At 36.8% G+C, this 24,883-nt stretch overlaps 2 protein-coding genes across 2 annotated transcripts in view; both read right to left on the minus strand.

The window, feature by feature from the left end:
* Positions 1 to 24,883, minus strand: part of PCSK2 (proprotein convertase subtilisin/kexin type 2) — a 363,148-nt gene that overhangs the window by 257,416 nt on the left and 80,849 nt on the right. The window contains exon 2 of the mRNA XM_028524847.2: positions 16,454 to 16,558. Within this exon, the coding sequence (XP_028380648.1) occupies positions 16,454 to 16,558 (105 nt within the window). The remainder of the gene's footprint in view (positions 1 to 16,453; positions 16,559 to 24,883) is intronic.
* LOC114506918 (60S ribosomal protein L22-like) lies at positions 106 to 592 on the minus strand. Its single transcript, XM_036009546.1, has one exon. The coding sequence runs from the start codon at positions 565 to 567 to the stop codon at positions 181 to 183; it is 387 nt and encodes a 128-aa protein (XP_035865439.1). The 5' UTR covers positions 568 to 592; the 3' UTR covers positions 106 to 180.

The raw sequence follows: 24,883 nt of genomic DNA on the forward strand, positions 1-24,883 counted from the left end.
AATAAGTAGAGAACTAAGTAGGAGAAAATGCAAAAGAAGTAGATGATAGCATGATCTTTTCTTCTCTGGCAAAAGTTATAACATATTTGTGAAACTAATATGTACTTTCTTTTCTTTTTTTTTTTTCGGTTCCTAAGTTTTATTCAAGAACTTGTACAAAATGTATCAGGTAAGTGAGTTTTAATCCTCATCTTCCTCCTCCTCTTCATCCTGGTTTATCTGGAAGTAACACAATTTGTAACTCTCTTTGCTGTTAGCGACTACACGCAACCAGTCACGGAGGTTATTCTTTTTCAAATACTTTTTGGTGAGATATTTCAAGTACCTTTTGGAGAAAGGCACCTCAGATGTGACAGTGATCTTACTCTTGCACCTTTCGATGGTCACAACCCCTCCTCCGAGGTTCCCGGCTTTCCTGTTCACTTTGATTCTCTCCTGGAGGAACTGCTCAAAATTGGAGGCATCCATGATTCCATCTTCTACTGGGTGGGTGCAGTCGAGGGTGAACTTCAGAACCTGCTTCTTTTTTTTTCCCCTCTTTGCTACAAGCTTTTTCATAGGAGCCATGGAGGCCACGGAGACAGAAAGGGCTAATATGTACTTTCAAAGATGAAGACACCCTTCTAGCTTTGAAGTCTTAAGCATTTATTTGTAGATATTTGTACTTTTACTATGATTCTATAATAGAGATTAAAAATTAAGGCAACTTATCAAAAATGAGAAGGGAATCAACTTTATGAAAGAACATATTTGCCAATGATACATCAGACAAGGGTTAAATTTCCAAGATATATAAAGAACTCATATGACTCCACACCAAGAAGACAAACAACCCAATTAAAAATGGGCAAAGGACCTGAATAGACACTTCTCCAAGGAGGACATACAGATGATCCATAGACATATGAAAAGATGCTCAATGTCACTAGCAATCAGAGAAATGCAAGTTGAAACCACAATGAGATACCACCTCACACCTGTCAGAATGGCTATCAATAATAAATTAACAAACAACAGGTACTGGCCAGGATGTGGAGAAAAGGGAACCCTAGTACACTGTTGGTGCGGATGCAGATTGGTGCACACTGTGGAAAACAGTATGAAGTTTCCTAAAAAATCTAAGAATGGAGCTGTCCTTTGATCCAGTGATTCCACTGCTGGGAATATACCTTGAGAATTGTGAAACACCAATTCAAAAGAACTTATACACCCTTATGTTCATAGCAGCACTATTTACAATAGCCAGGTGTTGGAAACAGCTTAAGTGCCCATCAGTAGATGAGTGGAGTAAAAACTGTGGTACATTTACACAATGGAATTCTATGCAGCACAAAGAAAGAGGAATTCCTACCTTCTGTGACAGCATGGATAGAACTGGAGAGTATTATGCTAAGTGAAATAAGCCAGGCAGTAAAAGACAAATACCATATGAACTCATTTATAAGAGGAATCTAATGAACAAAATAAACTAATGAGTAAAACAGAACAATAGACATGGAAACAGGGAACAGACTAACTGCTTCCAGGGGAAAGAGGGGAATGGTGGAAAGAAGGGGAAAGGATTAGTCAAAAAATATGTATGAATGACCCATGGACATGGATAATGGTGTGGGGGAGGGCTGTGGAAGTGGGTGTGGGCTGGACAGAGGAGGGCATGGGGGAAAATAAGGACAATGGTAATAGAATAAACAAGAATAAAAAAATTAAGGCAACTTATTTACAGATGTTTGGAGTTTTGTTGTTATTTAATGCTAGAGATGGTAAAATAAAGGCAATTAGTGAATATTAAGTGACTTGCCTGTTACATGAGTAAGTGGTAGAGAAATTTTTTGAGTGCTCTAATATAAGTCAAATGATAGGTTATAGTTTAGCCATGGAGAATATGATTCTTAGCCAAATTAGTCTATTTCTGGGATGTCTTGACCTACTCATTTAAAAGGAATCTCATAATTAGAATTGATGATTACTCATTGATTTTGGTTCCTTGATTAAAATTTTTCTTGATTAAACATCAACCAGTTGCAGATGTATGGATAAATTATCAACTGAATTCAAATTATTTCAAAAGACCGGATTGAAAACTGGCTGGTCTGGTGATTTTGGTTGTGTAAATGGCTGACTTAGATTGCTCTATGGCAAAAAAACTGATTGCTGAGAGAACAATGTACATAAACAAATCAACTAGATTCAGAGCGATGCAGTTAAGCCACACAAACCCAGTCTTCAAATAGCCTCCCTCATGAGACACTGTTTTTCATTTAGCCTGAATGATGTTCTGTGGATTTTTGTTGCTTTATATCTTCCTTTCAATATGGCGTCAGTGTGAGATACTCTTTAAAAATCCATATTAATAGATTTTTATCATTCTGGAAAAAGGCCTCTGATATTTATCATTTTTTCTGTCTTATTCAACCTTTATATTAAGAACTGGTTGAGGATATTGATCAAAATCACAGATGACAGGAAGCTAAAGGAGACTGAATTGGGATCCAATAAAATCTTGACATGTAAAAATGGACTCTAACAAGATAAAAAATTAAAAAATTAAACCTAAGTCCTAACTTTAGGACCAATATCCCAATCCTCCAAGGATAGATTGATTCACAGAATATTTGAGAAGAACCTAAAAGTTTTGACTAGTTGTAGGGATAGTATATGTCAAAAATAAGATATTTGACTTTTAAAAAAGGCTAAAGTGACCCTATGGTACATTAATAAATTAGCTTGCAGAACATGAGGAACTCTGACATCATTAGACTGTAGCTGGATTGTGTGTTTAATTTTCTCAATGTTCAGAGAGATCATAAAACACAGGAAATGAGTACCAAGTTCAATTCAGATATCTGAAAGAACTAAGAATGTTTACTCTGAAGAAAGTTCAAGGGGCATGACAACTATCTTTAAATGTTTGAAAGGTTCTCACATGGAAGATAAATTCATTTAGTCCCAGAAAGCAGAACCTGGATTGTGGACCAATACTTTAAAGAAGTAGGTTTGGAACTGCCTTAAGGAAGAACTTTTACGTGGACTACCTTGGCGAATAGTGAAGTCAGGGGCTAGTAACAGAGGTGTCTTGCCAGATACTGGGTCATCCTGTCTTGAGGGGTATTAGAGCAGGGATTGCAAAATGGCCTTCCATGGACAAATTTGTTCTTTTGAAACATTTTCTTCAGCTTTCTAGTGTTAAAAATTTTCAACTTAGTCACTAATTTTAAAAGCCCAAAGATTTTGTACAAGGTTGATATTTTCTGATTTTTTTGAAAATTGGGAAATCTGACAACCATGGGGTCCATTTTGGTGAGGTAACAATCAGCTGAGGAAGATAATTTACTCTCTGTTCTATTTCTCACTTAGCGGAAGAAGATAATGTCATTTGTCCTCTTGCTTGAGTTTCTGCTTTGCTTACACCCAGCCCACTTCAATTTGTAACTTATTTGCCAGGCCTCTCTAGGCATTCAGTGTGTGATCCTGGTTGTACACACTGATTGACTGGGTTGGAAAATAGGACTTATTTAGAAATCACTGGTTTTCAAACTTTATTTATATTTTTTAGTTGAAATACCTCTACTCCTCAATATCCACCTACCAAATGGAATCTTAGGCCAAACTTCAATTTATGAAACATGATAGAGCTGCTATTACATTTAAAGTGGATGGACAACCTCTATCTTATTGTCTAAAATTTCCCTTGAGGCAAGAAATAAAATTTAGGTCTCCGATGAACTAGTTTAAACAACACAGGATTTGAAATTCTCTTCCAAAAGATAAGATGAGATAAGATACATTCTAGTTCTTGCAAACACTTTGGAATATTGGCCTAAAGAAAAAAACCATTTCCCAGATGAAGATAAAGATATGCAAAGTAAGGATCACAAACTAGTGATCCTTTCTGGGTTTTAGTCATGGCTTTGACATTAAGCAGTTGGAAGGACTTCAGCTTGCCCCTGGAATATCAGATATCAAGACAGGAAGGGGCATTTTGGAGACTAAATAGTTTATACTCTCACTGTATAGATGAGAAAACTAAAGACTTGAGAGGTAAACTGGTTCATTCAAAGAAACATGGCTAATTGATATATCAGAGCTAGTATTAGAACCCAAGAATGACCTGGAGTTACACTCTCTCTAGCAGGCTTCTTTTGTCCTAGGTATATAATTGCTTTGCTTTCCTTCTGTTCTCTGGGAGGGCTTTCCTTTGTCATTTTTCTGAGGTGTCTTTGCAAACTAACATCCATTACACAATTTTTTAAATGTGGGGTGGGATGTTCCTCCCTTTCAAGTGGAATATAATACCCAAAATTGCTTTGTCTTACTTATTTTCTCTCAGGCAATGAGTACTTTATTGTTAACTAGGACATTCTTGCCACGGAGAAGATGAAAAACATAACATTTTCGGTACAGACAATGGGAAACCAATGAAACAAATTCCAGCATTTGGGTTGTTATTCAGACATGAATCTCTTTGTCGAATCACTTTTCACTTTCCAGACCTGGCTTTGCTCCTATTTTCTTCAACTTACAAGGGCTCAAAACTACAGAAAATGATAAGAATTCAATTTTGCTCATTTTCAAAATTCCTTTGGTTTGGGTTTAAGAGCATGAAATCTATTTATAGATGGTGATATGATCACAAACATGTCAATGGACATCATAGAGGAAAAATGGGTAAATCAATTAAAAAATACCTGAAGATAGTTTTTTTAAATATAGTAATCTCTATTTTTAAAGATTTTATTTATTTATTTTTAGAGAGGGAAGGGAGGGAGAAAGAGGGAGAGAAAGAAACATCAATGTGTGGTTGCTGGGGGCAATGGCCTGCAACCCAGGTATGTGCCCTGACTGGGAATCGAACCTGCGATGCTTTGGTTCACAGTCTGTGCTCAATCCAATGAGCTATGCCAGCCAGAGCAGTTGTTTTTTCTTTTTCTAAAGAGTGGTTTCAAAAAAAAGTCTTTCTGAGGTATATCCAACTCTAAATCTAACTTTGCTCCCAGAAACATTATCTTAGGAAAATTCAGTAGTTGATAGACATATCTATTTTAACCATTTATTTATGTCATCATTAAGGAACATTGATAGTCTCCTTCAGCTAAGCATTGAATAACTTGTACTTTAGAGCAATGGCTTACTGAGTGAGAAATTACTTCACAGATAGATTTTAAATCTTAACAGGAAATTAATTTAAGAACTCTATCTTCCTGAAATCCATGAAAATGTGATCAGGATTGAATCAACACAGCTTGCACTTTTATTTTCCTTACTTGGAGATTGAGGTTCTTTCCTTTGGTTTACAGTCAAACTTTGTCTTTCTCATGACTTTTGTAGTCTTTTACAACTAAATACAATAAAGTACTGAACTCAGATTCTCTTCTTGCTATGTCAGACAGAGGCTGTTTCCCAGTAACTTTGTCTAGCAGCTCCCAGAACCATGTCTTGTCTCTGAGACATTGCCTCATTGGACTTGAAGCCTTGAGAGCTTGATTCTTATCCATTCTGAGTCTAATGTAACCCCCTGATTTAAAGCGCAACACCTTGCCCAAACACAGCAGTGTCCAGTTGAGATACAAGTTTTGCAACTATTTTTATTTCATGTGTTCATGTGTGCTCTGTGAATTCCAATAGTCACTGAGGAAAAGTAGATTAAACAGAGAAAAACTGAAGAAACATATTTTATGGATATCTCTAAGTGCTTCTAGTAAGAAAAAATTATAGGGATGACCAAGTTACTTTGGTAAAATGTGAATGAGGAAGGGCATATTGACGAGATCAGTTTTTGCTTGACTTCTGATGCTCTTCCTACATTATTTGTCACTTCCCTGTCTCCTTTGCTGGTTTCTAGTCATCCTCCAGACTTCTAAATGTTAGGATACCCTAAGACTCAGTTTTACGCAGTCTTGTCTTTTCTATTGACACTAATTTCTTAGATGATTTCAATTAGCCTCATGGCACTGAATGCTATCAATATGAGTGATTCCAAGAGTGTATCCTAGTTCCTGTAGTTCATTTGCTCATTTTACCTCTCCAGTTAGATAGTCAATGCAAATCTCAAATGTTAATATGCTTAAAATTAAACTCTTCATTTCCTACTCACTCCTCATTAACTCGCCTCTCCCCCTATTTGGCCCATCTGTATAAATACTAGCTCCATGCTGCAGTAACTTAGACCAACAAATTTAGGGGTCACCTTTGCCCTTTCTGTTTCTCTCTCATTCCTTATCTAACCCATCTGCCAGTGAATCAGCAAAATTTGAAGGCTGTATCATCACATGTATTCTCAATTCTGACTTGTGTCTTACTACTTCCACCAACTTCTACCCTGGCCTAAGCCTATGTCTTTTGGAATGTTGCAGCCACCTTGCACTAATCTCCCTGGTTTCTAGTTGTGTCTCCACACCCACCCCACAATCTATTTTTCACCCCAAAGCAGGGAAATCTTATCTCATTCAGGACTGACCTACAGTCCTTACTCTGAGTTATAATGTCCTCCATGGTTTTACTCTATTACTCCTCTCTGACCTCATGTCTTTCTTGTCCTTCCCAGCTCAAATCTCTCCAGCCATTCTTGCACTTCCCAAAACACATCAAGTGTACCCTGGACATCAGGTCTTGACCCTTGCTGGTTCCTCTGCTAGAAATGTACTTTCTGCAGATAGCCATAGAGATACCTTCCTTACCTCCTTCAGGTCTATATTTAAATGTCACCTTATCAGAGTAACTAAACCTGGATACTTTTTATACAATAGAAACTCCTCTCTATTGGCAGTCTTCCTCACACTTTGCTCTATTCATCCTCATAGCACTTTCACCATCAGTTTTTCAATTGCTTTATTTATCTGGCTTTGTCTCTGTCTTTTATCTCCACTAATACATAAGCTTCATGGCATGAGGACTTTGTTTGGTTTCCTGTTGTGTTCTAGTACCTAGAACAGTACTTAACATGTAGTTGTACTCAGTAAATACTGAATGACTATATGGTTTGCTAGCAAGCAACTAGATAATGGAGTTACACAAGAGTAGACAAAAGTAGTTTTGTTACAGGGTGCAGCCAAGAGGGGGGCTCCAAATGGGCATTTGAAATGGGGTCCAGAACTTAAGGTGTCCAGGAGATTTTGGGATGTCTCCATCCCCCCTGCCCAGGGTGTGGGTTGGGGGAAGGGACAAATGCAGCAGGGCCATTGAGAGCTGCTTAGCATAGCAACAGCCTTGCAGCTAAGCTCTGGCGTGGTCATTTAACATATCTATAGCCTTTGGCTGGTTGCATAGATATGTTAAGTAGCTGTGATCAGCTCTAAGCCCCGGGAATGGAAGTAACTTCCCCACCCAGACTGGGGAGGGAAGGTCCCCTGCGTTACAGAGCCTGCGCCTGCGTGGGAGCTCAGAGAGGATTGGCTCCAGGGCATGGGGCCATGCCTGCCCAGACTCATGATGGCAGCCCAGTAAAGCTGGAAGGATATGAGTTCCGGCATGTGAAGCCGAGTGTGGGAGGAGTCGGAAATGGGGCTGCAGAGGAAGATTGGCCGCAGGGATTTAAAACCCAGATTTGGTGGCCACTGAGGGAAGAACCACGCGGACTCGATGGAGTGGAGAGCCATGTGCAGCCCTGAGAAGAGAACCATGCGGCAGCCCTGAGGAGAGAACCACGCGGCCTGGCAGAGTGGGGACCCCCACAGCTTTAGAAGGGGGAACCACCACCTGGTTTTAGCAGAGATCCCGGTGACTCAGCTGAGGGTGCTGGGAACCCAGGGAGGTCTCCCAGTCGAGATGGAGGACTAACTGGGAAGAACCAGAGGACTGCCTAAGCCATGGACTTCTATTTCCTTTCCTGAGATACGGTACTCTGGACTGGGCAAAGGGGGAAGGAAGGAAGGACTGTGTGTGTTTGTGGGTGTTTTAAGGGACTTTGGGATTTTGGTAAAGACATTAGGTCACTACTTTAAGTTTGTATAGCATTAAATAAACATTTCCTTTCCTTTTCACAGATCTCTGGCATTGAGAGACGTCTTTCCTCTGGCAGCAGACAGAATAGACCCGGGGCCTTCTTTCAATAATAGTATATCATCGCAGGCCCCCCTTGTTGTGTGTTCTGTAACAGTTTTATAACTGTTTGTATGGAAATAATACACATAAATAATAATATAACTTGTGTTTTACATACTCATACATGTAAACCTACTACTTTGCCAACCCCTTTATTATGAGTTTAATAAGCATACACAAAATGTTCACTTTTAGAAGATATAATAGAGGACATTTAGATATTTAAAGATATTTCTTTTTGTATCTTGGGGTAGATTGGGGAAGAAACCAAGTAAGGAGAAAATTTGCCATACAAACATTAAGATTTTAGGAAGTCTCAAGAGTCTGCTAGCTTATCATTTGAAAGTCTTCATGTTGTGGATTATAAAAATGGTACAGAGCCACTTTCTTCTCTCTCTGTTGCTTTTTTCTGAATTAGTGAGGCAGGAGATATTCAGGAAGGAGGAAACTTCAGAGGTGCCCCAGAGCTAAGATAAAGGATACCCATACAGGACAGAAACCCTATTCTAAGACCAGTTGTTCCCGCTTTCTGGAAAAGTGCTGAATCACGGTGACTCATGAATGTACCTATGCAGAAGATGCTACATGACTCCTGCTTCATTATGATGGCATTGTAATAAATTAACATTGTGTGACCCCCTTCTCTGATGGCTAATCAAGGAAAATCATGGGAGACCACATGCACAGCAGCGTTAAAGTAATACAACTACTTGTACATGCACAAGAAAAGCCCACCAAAACTAGCCAGGAAATATCTGCCCTATAAGAATAGAATACCTCCAGCCCCTGAGGTCAGTCTCTACTTGGAGTTGGCCTGCTCCCATGTTCTGTGGAGTGTACTATCACTTAATAAGTCTGCTCTCTCTCTTTCTACTATAAACTCTGTGTGTTCAGTTCAATTCTTTGTCTGCAATCACCAAGAACCTGGTTACCTGTGCTCACCTGTGACATTAGGACTTGTTAGAATTCTCCTAAAGGAAGTTAAAGCTCCTAAGAGATCTTTGGGCTTGCTAAAATGGTATCTCCCAGAATATTCCCTTTCTCTTTTACTCAGCATGGCAGCATGAACAGTAGTAATCATTTAAAAATGTGCTCAAAACATCTAGAAAAAGTCAGGCGGACTCATTAGCAGCTTTCTCTGTGACTTCTGAATTCATAGTAAATAATTCTCCCCTGTTCCCCACAAATAGTTAATTATAACACTAGCAGCAGCTCTTTGAGGCAGGAAGCCAGGCACATCTGCATCCTCATTGGAGATACTGAAAGTCACTCCCTTTTGCATAATAAGAGCAGCAGATTAGAGCCGATTAGCTTTTCCCACAGGTTGGAGTATTACTGAAGGCACCTGGCTCCTGCTTCCTCCTGCAGCACATTTCTCCTTCCTGCAGTGCTGTCAAGTCACTCTCAAAATGTCTAATATCCCATGGAAAGTTTACACCTACTGAGACTACCTCTTCATGAGGTATCTAGCAAATGAATTTGGTCACCAGCTGAGAAACTAAGTCAGAATCTGCTCCACATGGGTCTCTTGGCTTCACAATTAGGGCTAAAAGCATGGTCAGGTTTATGTGCTTACAAATTCATGTTTCCTTCTGATCTAAATGCAATCCCTGGAGGAAGGCAGTGAGGAGAAGCTGGTTGCCTAGAGAAAGTTGCTGACCCTGGAAGACATGCAAACTCAAGGCTTAGGACATAATTTAGACCCCCATGGCCTTTAGACCTGGTGTTCTTTTCACATCACAAGGTAAAAGGGACCTTGCAGACATAATTAAGGTCAATTATCCGCTGACTTTAAGAGAAGGTGATTATGCTAGGTTATCCTGGTGGGCCCAGTGAAGTCATGTGAACCCTTAAGCAGAAACAGAAGCAGAGAAATCTAGTGTGCAGGAAGTATTTGAAGGAGTCACATGAGATAGCACTATTCTCAATCATGTGTGCAAATAGCATTCTTCAATATCTTTTTACATGAAACACCCTATCTTGGAGTCTTTTTCCAGGAAATCCAAGCCACCCTTTATTTGGTTTCCTCATTTCCCTTTCTCATTTCAATCTTCCTTTTGTTTTTCCTAGGATTGACCTCTTAAATAAATGATCATCTTCCAAGTCCTTGTCTCAGGGTTTGCTTCTTCCAGAAACCAAAACTAAAACTGCAATGTTTAGAGATGTTTAGAAAATTGCAATGTTTAAAACTGCAGCAGAAACACATAGCATCCTGGAGTGATCCTATCTGTTCTCTTTCTATTCAGTGGTCTGGTTACTGCAGAAATGTCATGAGCACAATCATCGAAGGGCTGAATCCTTGCTTTCTCCTCACTCATGTGTTGGTTGGGAATGGAGGGGTGTGAGCCCAAGTGCCTTCCTAATGTATTTCATGGTAGGTGTCATCATTTGCATTTGTACTTTTTTTTTTTGTAAATTATCTTTCCTCTTGGAGCCTGAAACACACAGCACATTCTAAAAGTGTGTGTTTACTGCTTACAGATTCTGAGGAAATAAGTTGGAGAGGGACAAGGAGGGAAAACCAAAGGAAAGGAGGAAAGTGCCTAACTTTGCTCTATGCTCCTTTTGGAGTTATTTGCCCATTTAAGGTAGTTCATGTTTTTATATGTATAGAAAATTGAGCCATTTACAGAATAGGAAATGTCCAGGTCACTGAATGAATCTCATGGTTCAGATTACATTGAGACAATTACTGGGAGGTAGGTGGGGAAAAGGGCAACATTGATAGTGAAGCTGGAACTTATCCACTTTCTACCAATTAACTTTTTAATTTAAATATTTTTCCTATGCTTCTGTCTGTCCTTCTCTGTCTTCTTTACTATCTAGCTTCAATATCACTTTAATTCAGTTTCATACACCCCTGGTTTGCTTATTTTTCTGTTTGGAGTGGACATGGTAGAGGAGAACATGAACACCTGTTAGCCAAAGCAGAGGGTGGTGGGGTGGGGCAGGTGTCTCTTATGAACTCTGGCTAATCATAGTTCAGTATCTCAAAACTTCAAACTTCACCATTTTAGAGTTAATAAATATGAAGACAGAAAACCTATTCTTTGCTATAAATTTTATTAAAAGGTACTAAAACTTTCTAATTTTTATTTTGTAAAGATTTTATTTATGTATTTTTGAGAGAGGGAAAGGGGGGTAGAAAGAGAAAGAGAGAAATATCAATGTGTGGTTGCTTCTTGTGTAGACCCTACTGGGGACTTGGCCTGCAACCCAGGCATGTGCCCTCGCCTGGGAATAGAACCAGTGAACCTTTAATCCATAGGCTGACACTGAACCACTGAGCCACACAAGCCAGGTCTCTAATTTCTATTTTCACCCAGCCCACAAACTGAGAGGTTATCATGCATTCCCTGTGATGGTAAAGAGGAGACACCCCAAATTCTATTAGTTATCCACTAAAAGAAGGCTTGGTCAACACCCCTCGCCCCACAAAAGAAAACTGGAGGAAGACATTTTTCTCCATGATGTATTCTATTTGAAAGTAGATTTTCCAAAAGATAATGGTGCTTTTCCTTATTTTTTTCTAATTTTTAATCAAAGTGATCAAATGGTTGTCTAATATAAATCAAAAGAAAGACAATATATACAAGTAACATGTCTTATCATAAAAATACTGTGACCGATATTAGGTATTTGAGGACTGGAAGCTAAGAGTTTAGCAATTGTGAGAAAATTTTCTGTAACTTGTAGAGGAAGAGGGTAAATAATTTCATTGCTTGCAATGAACTGCTGAAGTTCTGATATTCTTTTCAGAAAGATTTGTGTGGATTGTAAATAAATTGCATTGTTGTTCTGACCATCTCATGGACTCCTTCAAATCATATTTTCCCTGCCATCCTTGCTTTATCTTTCTTATTTAAGTCTATGTACAATTGTACAAAATGTTCACCAATCATGGTTAAATTGCCCCATCTAAGTTAGACCTAAAAACATTATTGTGTCATGTCAGAAAAGGGCCCAAAGTAATTATAAACTACCCCCAGCTCTGTCAACCACCTGGGTTTCAACCATGATAATAAATTCACTTTTAAAAACAATATCAATTATTGTAAGTCCCTTAAAGAAAGAAAGTCTAGTTCATATATTATTTAGATGTTTATTTTAAAAATCACACTAGTTATATCCAGTTAATTTTAAAGAATAGTCAATATTCTCCTTTGTTCTGGTGATATTGTTCTATCAGATTTTTGAAAGACTATCTGGGGAAACTAACTGTTGTGGATTTTTTGAATGCCCTAAAACTTCACAAATAAGCTTAGAATAGACCCTTGAAAAACAAAAAACAGATCATATAATCCATGTGGCTGCCTTCTATGGTCATTAGATATGACATACATTTGGATAAGAAAGAAGCTCTCATACGTAGAATGCAAAGGAAAATATCCATTCTTTGAGATTTGAACAGAAAAGTTTTTAATGGACTGATAAGAGTTTCTGATTTGTAAAATTAAAAGAGGTTTAACAATGATTTTAAGGGATAATTATATGATCTAGTGAAGTTGCTTAGAAAAACAAACAAATGTTTATAATTCTTGAATTAAATATATAACTGCACTTAACAAATTAAATTCAGGTTATTTTTTTGTTAAATTATTGGACTTCCATATGAGTAATGTATGTTGCTCATTGAACATGTGAGTTTTTATGTTTTTGAATGTATTTTATTTCAATACTATGCTATTGGGTACACATATACAGTTCCATAGAAATGTGAACAAATATCATATTAAACAGATTTGTTTTCCACTTCTTTTAAAGTAAAACTTTTGTGGTTTGATATGTAGACCATAGACCACAATTAGGTTTTGGTGTCAAGATTTGTTGACACTGTTCTTAGCCAAAGTTTAACAAACCTCATAGAGGTTTTGGGTAGAGGATATTTATTCTTGACCTTGATGCTGAGGAGGCATTTTTAATTTTATTATTTTATTCCAATTTTGGATGTATTTGTTACATCTTCAAATAATTTTAACTACCAAAACTTTCTAAACATTTTGTTCTTGCTTCAGTGGCTGTATTAAGACTGAATATGATTGGAATATAGTGTTCTAGACTTTGGAAATTAAAAACTAGCTCTTATGGGATTTTTAGTGGCAAGACTTAGAAGTAATGAAACAGTAATTGGTTTTCTTTACCCATAGTTAAAAATGTACTAAAGGAAGAGCTCAAGAGAAAGCTATACTTCTGTTTCCTAATAAATGCACATTTTACAATAGGGATAAAAATATAAGATGAGAAAAATACTACTATTCCATGAATTAAAACCCTGAGGAAAAATTATTAATCTACTATGTACTTGGAATTGCATTATACAAACATATCCAGAAATAAATAAGACATAAATTTTTTTTTAGCATTTAAATGTTGCTGTTCAAGGATTCTGCTAATCCTTTTGGCAGAAAGAAATGGAAAGGCAAATGAACACCTTTAAAACAGTGTACATCAGAATCTATTTTCTCTATTGCCTGGTATACTGATGAACAAATATAGATATACCAAAAGCAGCACTTTATTGGCCTGGACAAAAAGCACATTTAATTTTTTTTAATAGTCTTTCTCTTGTTTTCCTTAGACATAAAAATTAGTTGCTGAATGAGGGACAAACATTCTTGAAATTTCTATTCTGAAGTTAGAGCAAAACCAAAAGCAGACTTGGTTCTCTACTTTTTTATTCTTTATTTCTTGGGTTGGTAGCAGACCTTAGTGGTTATTTGGCTAAAAAGCTACCTAGGTGGATTCAGCCCTAAGAGCTGGTAACAGCTCAGTTCTCCTGCTCTATGTGCATGGTTTCTTGTTCTTCACAACTTGGAGGACAGTCCAAGAAGAGGCCAAGAAGTAATGCAGAGATAGGAGGAAGAAGGAACCTGGTGCTGGCAACATGTTTAAAGTCTGTAGGTCTAGAAGACAACACATTTCAGAGAATGATAGGACAACTTGCTTTTAAGATCTTGATTTATGACATGTAACTTGCAACATCTATGTAAGAAACAAGCCTGGATCATAATCTTTTCTGGCTACCTGGTCCTTCCCCTTTTCTCTCTACACTTCTATTTATTTATTTTTTTTGTAACCTATTTGAATGTGCTTGAGAATCCAAAATTTGAGGTATTCTAATGCTTGACATATTTGCCCTTTTGTCCTCACATTGATATTCTTGCACTGTTCATAGTTAATGTTTTTTGCTTATCAATAGTCACCCCTGTGTTTTGCTATCAGCTGATACCAAATTCAGATGACCATGAGAATATTATGCAGGAAAAACTCAGGCCTTAATCTAACTTAAAACAAGACAGTCAACAATGGAAGTGTTTTTTTTTTTACAAAAAAATTTTGAGATTTTATGTTTTTTTTCTTAGACTGACTTTATTGGCAACAGCCTTGGCCTTTAACCTTGATGATAAGATAGAGAAAAAAATACAGATTTATGATATTTGGTTTCCCTGCTATCTTTTGTTGGTACTCCTACTAGGTAGAGGCAGAGAGCTACCAGGACCCTTATAATGGCAATGAAGGGACACCCCTTTTGGTTAAAGTAGATAATATTTTGAGGAGAAAGACAAACAATTAGAATCAACAATGCATGATCTCATTTCTTACTGTTCAGTGTACCTTATTTTCTTCTCTTTTGGAAACATCATTCTACACTTCAAGAATCAGTATATCAAAAAACATTTCAAGTGAGTACAAGAACAAGAAAACCTTAGCCTACCAATCCCAAGAAATCTCTCTGTACCAAACAATGACTTCTTAGCTTTGTTGTTCCTCAGTTCTCTTTCCCAGCCCAAGCCTTTCAAGAATCTTCAGCTTCGTTTTCTTTTATATCTTACTCTCTGAGTGATTTTGGGGCAACATCTTTAATCATGAAAGAAGGCAAACCAATGGGACTTAAAATATACAAGTAAAAGCAAAACAATTGGCCATAAAAGGTAAGATCAGGATGAAGTGCAGGGAAAACCAGTGTCATAGTGTACCATAGTGATCTTTATGTACTGTTGCCCACCATGGATCCACAGAAGAGAAAGGCAGGATCCCTGTCCATGAGCTTCGTAAGGGCATCCATGGGCCCTGAAATGGAACAGTCAGAGCTAAGGTTGCTATAACACAGAAAAGAGAGATTCTCCCTTAGAGAGTGGTTCCAGCTTTTACAACAGACCCTTTGAGAGTGTTTGGCATTTCCTGGCAGTACAGGCAGCTTGGATACTATCCTGAAGGCAAAGATAAAGTGGCTTCTTAGAGGAAAATTCCACTACAGGGAATGTGTGATTCCCTGGGTTGAGGAATTAAAGAAAAACTGTCTGTGACTTGTGAGTTGGTGATCTGCTGGGAAGCCTGTTTTATCTACATTGCTAATTAAAGCCCAAACTAAAACTAGTCAATATTCACAGGAAGAACCCCACAAAAATGAGTTTACAAATTCCATCAGCTCAAAAGGAGTCTGACGTGTAAATCCCATACTCAAACATCTGACCCTCTTTACATCCACTTTCCTTCAAGAGTCCTGGTAAAGAAGTTATGTGTCTTCAATGCTTCAATGTATAGAGAGCAACTTGTCTAGATTATTAATTTTCCTCTTAGTGAATTGCATAAGGAAAATCAGAATGTATCCAATTGAAAAAGTAAGTAAATATATAGGATGACAACAAAATTTGAAGAGGAAGCCTTCAGTGATGAACAAGGATTCCATTCTGAAATTGGGGAGTGAGAACACTGAAAAAGTTGCCATTTTGCAGCTGAGGTAATAAATTTGGTTGCAGGAAAGTTGAGTTTAAGCTGCTAGGGGGAAATGAAACCTGGAATCTAAAACCAAGGTAAATATCAGAGGTAAAAAAAATGAGGTTCACAAACATTAGGAAGACAGTTGAAATATGGTGATAAATTACATCAGTGTGAGAAATTGAAGGGGAGAAGAGGAGCTGAGATGCTCTCATAATTGCAACCATGCATGGACACTGAGAAGTCCACTGCCAATTGTGAACTGGTCATTTGCTGGCCTACTCATCTTCCCATTCATACTATGGGGCATGACAACTTCCTAGGAGCATGTGGATTCACCAGTAGAAACTTTCTATAAGATGATTCTTTAAATTGCTTGTTGTCTTTTCATCCATCAGAGGCCCAAACACATTCCCAGGCAATGAGAAATTCTCATACTATGATGTAAGAGAAGACAACCAGTAAAGGGCGGGTCCTTGTTTACTCCTCTCCAATCTCTATAAATTGTACATTTATTTTCAATAATACACAAGATAGAGGAGTGGAGAGTCTCTGGTGCCACTCTGCCAAGGATCTATTTGGCCCATCTCAATACGTTGAATGACTTCAAAATTTCCTGCCTATCCTCTTTTATACTCCCCTGATGAGCCTGCACATGGTAGCAGAAGTTGAAAGGTAGGTTGCCAGGAAAACTCACCCTAGGATCTCTTTCCAGCTGCTGTTTGTGGTGTAGGCTGCGTCTTCTCTTGGCCTTTACGAGACCATTGTGATAAAAGTGGTAGAAGCCTTCAGCAAAGGGGATCTGTGAAGAGTCAAAAAGACATATGACATCATTAGCTTCAGGAGGTGGTTTCAGAACAAGAACACCAAAGCTGGAGCTGCATGTTGATGCTCCATATGATAGAAATGTATATGAGAAAATCACTGACAACTCCCTGTCAGACTTGATTCTCTATTTGTTTATCACTGTACTTCTTCCTTTTTCTCTGCTTTTTATTATACAGTGCCCATTCCCCTTCCTCTCCACTAATACCTTCTATTCTTTCTTCTATTTCCTTAGTTTCTATCCATCTTTTAATTTCTTCTTTTCCTCCATGAGGCCTTGTCTTATATTCATATCCATACCAACTTCTCCTTTCTCCTCTCTTGGACTCCATATTGGGTTGCTCCAGCATTTTGTTGTGACCTAGTCCTGTCTTCAAGCTGGATTGTCTGTCCTATATTTTGGACTTTCTCTGTGACCACTTGATGTCTCTCATCATGCTGGACACAGTGTAAGCATATAAATCTAGTTAGTACATGTTAGACGACAGGTTTCCCTATATCTCCCTTTCCTAAAGTTCATTGGAATTAGATATATGTGTCAGAGCAAGTTGGAGAAAGCACAATAGTGAGAGCTTATCTGTGGCTCAGGGACTGTAAAAATCTAGGAGAACCTAAAGAGAACTATCATTGGTTCTATGATTCAAGGCAACTTGGTGAGAAGAGTCTTAACCTAAGAGTCAGGAGACCTGAATGTGGCTCATGTATGTTACCATCTAACTTTTGGCAAGTAATTTCCCCTCTAGGGATATAGTTTTCTTTTCCTGTATGAAAATGGAACTTCAACATTCCCAGATCTTTTCCCTTCCCATATATGTACATATTTATAAAAGTATGTTGTTTGTAGTTCTTAATCTGATTAATTTAACCTTAAATTGAACCTTAATTGAACTCTTAAAAATTATAGCCAATCCTGGCTGGTATGGCTCAGTGGCCTGAGTATGGGCTTACAAACCAAAGGGTGACTGGTTTGATTCCCAGTCAGGGCACAAGCCTGGGTGGCAGGCCAGGTACCCAGTAGGGAGCATGTGAGAAGTAACCATACATTGATATTTCTCTCCCTCTCTTCTTCCCTCCCTTCCCCTCTGTCTAAAAATAAGTAAATAAAATCTTTAAAAAAAATTATAGCCCAAACCATGGACTTATACTTATTTTTCTGGAGATTTGAGATATGGTTTTCATCAGACTTCCAGAGCGGTCCCTCAACCAAATAGCAAAATATTTGCTATTGAAATTTTTAGGCATGCATTTTGCCACCTGTGTTTTGGAAGAAAACAGAAATGGGTGTGGATGCTTTGAAGCTAAGGATTTACTAATGTAAATGGGGGCAAATTTGAGATTTTTAGGTCAAACATTCTCTAATATATACACAGAGACACTTATCAAAAAGTAAAAGATATATTATTGATTCAGTCTTTAAGGTAATCTCAATTCAACCATTATCTGACCACAAAGCTAACAAGTGGAGATTCAGTTGTACATTATAAGAAGTCACTAACAAAACAAAACAATACAAAAACAAAATATAGCAACAGCAACAGTAGCAAAAACTGTAAACCCAAACACTACACACACATACTCACATACACACATACCCCCGCTACAGAAAGAGTGATTCCAGTTTCCAGAGTTGTCACATTATATTATTGAAATGCTTGGTTTTCCAAAAAGATTATGAGACACACAGAAAAACATAAACATATGATCCATAGAGATGGAAAAAAAGCAGTTGGGACAAACTGAGGAAGCTCAGATATTGGGTTTACTAGACAAACACTTTAAATCAGCTATTATAAATGCATTCAAAGAACTAAAGGACCCATGTCTAAAAAGAAGGAAAGTGTTAGAATGATATCTTAGCAAATAGAGCTTATTAATAAAGAGGCAGATATTATTTAAAAGGAACCAAATAGAAATTTTAGAGGTAAAAGTACAAAACTGAAATAAATTATTATTTTTTAAAGTTTTAATTTATTTTTAATTATTGCATGCCTTGTGGCACATGTCTGGCATACAGATAACACAATAAATGATTGTTGAAATAAAAAATAAATAGTGAATGATATGGAAAAGTAAAATACTTCCTTTCCATGTCACCTCAGTATTTCCTATTTAATAACTTAAAAAAAATTATTTTATTGTTGTTTAAGTACAGTTGTTATGCTGTTACAGTTATCCCATTTTCCCCTCTTTATTCCCCTCTGCCCTGAGCCCACACTCCCACCAGCATTCCCTCCCCCTTAGTTCATGTCCACGGGTCATATGTATAAATTCTTTAGCTTCTACATTTCCTTTACTATTCTTAACCTCCCCTTGTCTATTTTGTACCTACCAAATATGCTTCCCATTCTCTGTACCTATTCCCACATTCTCCCCCCCACCCACTCCCTACTGATAACCCTCCATGTGATCTCCATTTCTGTCAATCTGTTCCTGTTCTAGTTGTTTACTTAGTATGCTTTTCTTTTCTTTTTTTAAGTTTGTTTGTTGATAGGTTTGAATCTGTTGTCATTGTACTGTTCATATTTTTGAGCTTCTTCTTTTCTTAGATAAGGGCTGGGTGATGATGAACTCCTTTAGCTTGACCTTATCTGGGAAGCACTTTATCTGCCCTTCCATCCTAAGTGATAGCTTTGCTGGATACAGTAATCTTGGATGGAGGTCCTTGCCTTTCATGACTTTAAATACTTCTTTCCAGCCCCTTCTTGCCTGCAAGGTTTCTTCTGAGAAATCAGCTGACAGTCTGATGGGAACTCCTTTGTAGGTTACTGTCTCCTTATCTCTAGGATTCTCTCCTTCATTTTTACCTTGACTAATGTAATTATGATGTGCCTTGGTGTGTTCCTCCTTGGGTCCAACTTCTTTGGGACTCTCTGAGTTTCCTGGACTTCCTGGAAGTCTAATTTTTTGCCAGATTAGGGAAGTTCTTCATCATTTTTTTCAAATAAGTTTTCAATTTCTTGCTCCTTGTCTTCTCCTTCTGGTACCCCTATAATTCAGATGTTGGAATGTTTACAGTTGTCCCAGAGGTTCCTAAGCCTCTTCTCACTTTTTGAATTCTTGTTTCTTCATTCTGTTCTGGTTGAATGTGTATTTCTTCCTTCTGGTCCAAATTGCTGATTTGAGTCCCAAATCATTTCCTTTCTTTCACTGTTAGTTCCCTGTTCACTTTCTTTTACTTTACTTTGCATAGCCTTCACTTTTTCCTCTATTTTGTGATCATATTCAATCATTTCTGTGAGCATCCTGATTACCAGTGTTTTTAACTCTGTATCTAATACATTGACTATCTCTTCATTGCTTAGTTGTATTTTTTCCGGAGCTTTGATCTGTTCTTTCACGTGGGCTATTTTTTTGTCTTGGCACAGCTGTTATGTAGTAAGGGGTGGAGCCTTAGGTATTCGCCAGAGTGGGGCGAACCACCTCCCTGCTTTGTGGCACTGTATGTGGGGGAGGGGTTTGAGAGGACACAATGATGCCTGCTTGACTCTCAGCTGGCTTTCAGTCTCTTCCTCTGCTACCCACAAGCAAATTGAGCCTTTTTGGTGCTGACTTCCAGGTATGTGGGCTTGTGTATGTTCTAGGACCCTGTGAGTCTCTCCAACAAACTGTCCTGTGAAACTGGGAGTTCCTCCTGAAACTGCAACTCCCACATGTTTTTCCAGTCAGAGGTTTTGAAGCTTTATTTCCCTCTGCTGGGACCCTGGGTTTAGCAGTCTATTTTGCTCCCTGCTTGGTCCTTCTGATTTATTCCCACATAAATGTAAGACCGCCCCATTCACCAGCCACTGACTTTCTGCGAGTATTCTCCACCCCAGCTGCCTGTCTCCACCCCTCTTGGATGAATGTTTCTTCTTTAAGTTCTTGGTTGTTGGATTTCCATACAGTTTGGTTTTCTGGCAGTTCTGGTTGTTTTTTGTTTTAAATTTGTTGTTGTCCTTCTTTTGGTTGTGCAAGGAGGCACAATGTATCTACCCATACCTCCATCTTGGCCAGAAGCCTCAAAATACTGTCTGAAATAAATTTTTAAACAAAGGGTCTGTATAGTAGATTTGAGTGGGCAGAAGAAAGAATCAGCAAACATAAAGGTAGGTCAATTGAGATTACTCAGTTTGAGGAACAGAATGAAAAAAGGTCAAAGAAAATTAAGTTTTGTGGGACACTATTAAGGATACTGACATAAATATAATGTGAATATCAGAATGAAAAGAAAAAGAAAAGAGCCAAATGAATATAAAAGTAATAATGGCAGAAAACATTTCTAATTTTATGAATTTTATTAAAAATCAAAAATTAAATATGCATTTTATGAAATTAATATGCATACCTAATCTCAAAAAATTCAAGGTAGGATAAAATCAGAGAGATGTGCAACTATACATGTCACAGTCAAACTTTCAAAAGTAAAACTAGAGAGAAAATCTTGAAAGCAGCACAGTAAGAGAAAATATATGTGATATTCATTAAGACTAACAATGACTTTTAATCTGAAGCTATACAAGTCAGAAGGCAGCTAAGCAACTTATTCAAAATGCTGAAAGAAAACATCGTCAATAAAAAATTCCATATTTAGCCCTGGCTGGTGTGGCTCAGTGAATTGAACACCAGCCTGCAAACCAAGAGTCGCTGGTTTGATTCCTAGTCTAGGGAACATTCCTAGGTTGTGGGCCAGACCCCAGTGGAGGGTGCATGAAAGACAACCACACATTGATATTTCCCTCTCTTCCTCCCTTCCCTTCTCTAAAAATGAATAAATAATAATGTTTTAAAAGGAATTCTGTATTTAGCAAAACTATCTTTCAAAAATTAAGAAGAAATTTATACATTCTTGGAAAAATAAGAAACTGAGAGGATTCATTGCTATATATCTACCCTGGTGGGAGTGCTACTGGCAGTTCTTTGGACTAAAAGGGAAGAACACTAGATATTAATGTGGATCCACAAAAAGAAATAAAGAGCACTAGTAAAGGTCAATAAATAGGTAAATACAAAAGAAAGGTAATGCATTTTTGTTCGTAGCAATTTGTTTCCTTCTATATGACTTAAAATATAACTGCATAAAGCAATAAAACTGTGTTTATGGGTTTTTTAATGTATAAATATACAATTTGTACAATAATTTCACAAGAAGGAAGAAAGGGAACATAGCTATATTGGAGTAAAGTTTTTATATACTTTTGAAATTAAGTATACTTTTCTATACTTTTGAACTAAATTGTTTATAATGTTAGTTGTAATCCAAGAATAACAACTAAAATATAATAAAATTGCCCTGGCTGGCGTAGCTCAGTGGATTGAGCGCGGGCTGGGAACCAAAGTGTCCCAGGTTCGATTCCCAGCCAGGGTACATGCCTGGGTTGCAGGCCATAACCCCCCAGAAACCGCACATTGATGTTTCTCTCTCTCTCTCTCTCTCCCTTCCATCTCTAAAAAAAAAAATAATTAATTAAAAAAATAAAATAAAATAATGAAGTACTTAAAATGGTAAACTAAAATATCTAATACAAAATAGCAATTATTGAGTAATAGAGGAAAAAAATGTGCAGAACATATAGAAAGATCATAATGAAATGGCAAGTGTAAATTTTACTTCATCAAATGTAGATGGATTGAAATTCTAATCAAAAACAGAGATTGAGAGAATTTATGAAAGAACTCAACCTCATTATTCAACTGTCTGCTATTTGCAAGAGATACACTTTAGATTCAAATATATAAGCAGGTTGAAAGTAAAGGAATATAAAAATATATATACTGTACAAACAGTAACAATAAGAAAGGACTGACTAAAAACATATTTGACAAAAATAATTTGAAGCTAAACACTGTTACTATAGACAAGAATGACTTTTTATGCTGAATAAAAGGTTAATCCATAATAGAGACAAAGAAATATAAATGTATATGCACCTGGCAACAAAGCCTCCAGATACATGAAACAAAAACTGACATAATTGAAGCAAAAAATATAACATTTTAAAAATAATAATTGAAGACATTCACTCATTTTTGATAATGTATGGAAAAATAGACAGATCAAAAGTTAAGTTGAATACTTAAAAAAAACTATAGACCAATTAGACTTAATGGATGTCTATAGAACATGTCACCCAATGACATCAGAACACATATTCTACTCAACTACTTGTGGAATGCTTTTTAGAATATATCATACTTTAGGCCATAAGACAATCCTCAATAATTTTAAAATAAGTAAATTAAGACAAACTATGTTATGTACTCATAATTTCTAGTTACATTAAAATTAATAGATTAACTGGGAAATTCAGAAATATGTAAAAATTAAACAACATACTCTTACATAATCAATAAATCAAAGAAGAAATCACACTAAACAATACTTTGAGTTGAATGAAACAAAAACACAGATTCAAAGACTTATAAAATGCAGTTAAAATAATGCTTAAAGAGAAGCTAATCACTATAAATACTCATTAAAAATATCTCAACTCACTAACCTGATTTTGAATGTTTGAAACTAGAAAAAGAAGAGCAAACTAAATTCAAAGCAAACAGCAGGAAGGGAATAGAGAAATTATATTAGCCCAAAAAGAGAGAAGACTCGAGTGAGTAAAATTAGTAATGAAAGAGGAGACATTACTACCCACTTACAGAAGTACTTTAGGGAATACCACAAATAATTGTATACAATAAGATAGATAAACTTGGTGAAATAGATAAATTCCTAGAAAGGTGTAAATTTCCAAAATAGATTTAAGAAGTACAGGAAATTTGAATAACTAAAGAAATTGAATTAGTAATTTAAATACTTTCTAGAAAATAAAACCCAGGCCCAAATGACTAGCAGTGAAGTCTAACAAATATTGACAGAACTTACACTAATTCCTCAGAAAATCTTCCAAAAAATGGAAGATGAAGGAACACTTCCCAGTTCATTCACTGAGGCTAGTATTACTCTGATAGAAGAACCAGACAAACATATAATAAGAAAATAAAATTATAGACTGTCCCTTATAAACATAGTCCCCCAAGTTCTCATCAAAATACTAGCAAACTGAATTCAGCAACATATAAGGAGGATTATGTACCATGACCTATGGGAATTTATCCCAGGGGTGCAAAGTTGTTTCAGTTGAAAATCAATGAATGTAATAACCATGTGAACAGAATTAAAAAAAACACGCATGGTTATCTCAATAAATACAGGAAAAACATCTGACAAAATCTAGCACTTTTATAATAAAAAATCAAAAACACAGAATGGAAGGGAATATCATCTATCTAATAAATGTACTCCAAAATCCACAGCTAAGATTTTTAATAGTGAAAGGCTAAATCCTTTCCCCATAAGATCAGAGCAAGACAAATATGTCTGTTTTTGCCATTTATATTCAACAATGTGCTGGAGATTCTTACCAGGACAGTTAGGCAGAAAAAGGGAAGTAAATGCATCGGGTTTGAAAAGGAAGAAAAATTACCTTTATTTGCAAAAGACATCATTTTGTTCATAAAAATTCCTGAGAAACCTACAAAAACCTTAGAATTATCAAATCAGTTTAGCATGGTGGCCAGATTTAAAATTAAGATACAAAAATTGTTTTTCTATATGCTAGAAATGACCAATCCAAGAATAGAATAAAAAAACAATTTCATTTATAATAACATCAAATAAATAAAATATTCAGGAATAAACTTAATGAAAGGAGTAGAAGATTTGTACACTGAAAAGAACAAAACATTATTGAAAGACATTAAAGAAGATCTAAATAAATGGAAAAACATCTTATGTTTATGGATTTTTAAGATGGTGATACACCCTATTTTAGTTGATTCTAAAAATCATATGGAACTACAAAGGACCAAGAATATGAAAACGGAGGACAAAGTTGGAGGACTCACCCTTCCAATTTTAAAACTAACTACAAAGACATAGTAATCACAACGGTATGGTTCTGGCATACGGAAAGGCATATAGTTCAATGGAATAAAATTAGGAGTCCAGAAACAGTTTATAAAAATCCAGTTAGGCTAAGTTAATTTTAACATGGGTACTATGAGAATTCAATGGGAAAGAATAGTCTTTTCAATAAATAGTGCTTCAATAACTGGATGTCAACATGAAGAAGAATTACTTTGGATCCCTGTTGGGTTGTTTTTCATTTTTTAAATTGTTGTTCAAGTACAGTTGTCTCCATTTTCACCCTACCAAGCAACCTACCCCACACATCCCTGCCTCCCATCCTCAAAACTACCACTTTTGGCTTTGACCATGTGTCCTTTATACATGTTTCTTGATGGACCTCCCCTTGTTTCCACCCTCCCC

Source organism: Phyllostomus discolor, chromosome 9 (assembly GCF_004126475.2).
Source record: "Phyllostomus discolor isolate MPI-MPIP mPhyDis1 chromosome 9, mPhyDis1.pri.v3, whole genome shotgun sequence".
Lineage (NCBI taxonomy): Eukaryota > Metazoa > Chordata > Mammalia > Chiroptera > Phyllostomidae > Phyllostomus > Phyllostomus discolor.

What these genes read in the sequence shown, in the direction of transcription:
- LOC114506918 (XM_036009546.1), bottom strand. Translation starts at nt 567, where the DNA reads ATGGCTCCTATGAAAAAGCTTGTAGCAAAGAGGGGAAAAAAAAAGAAG.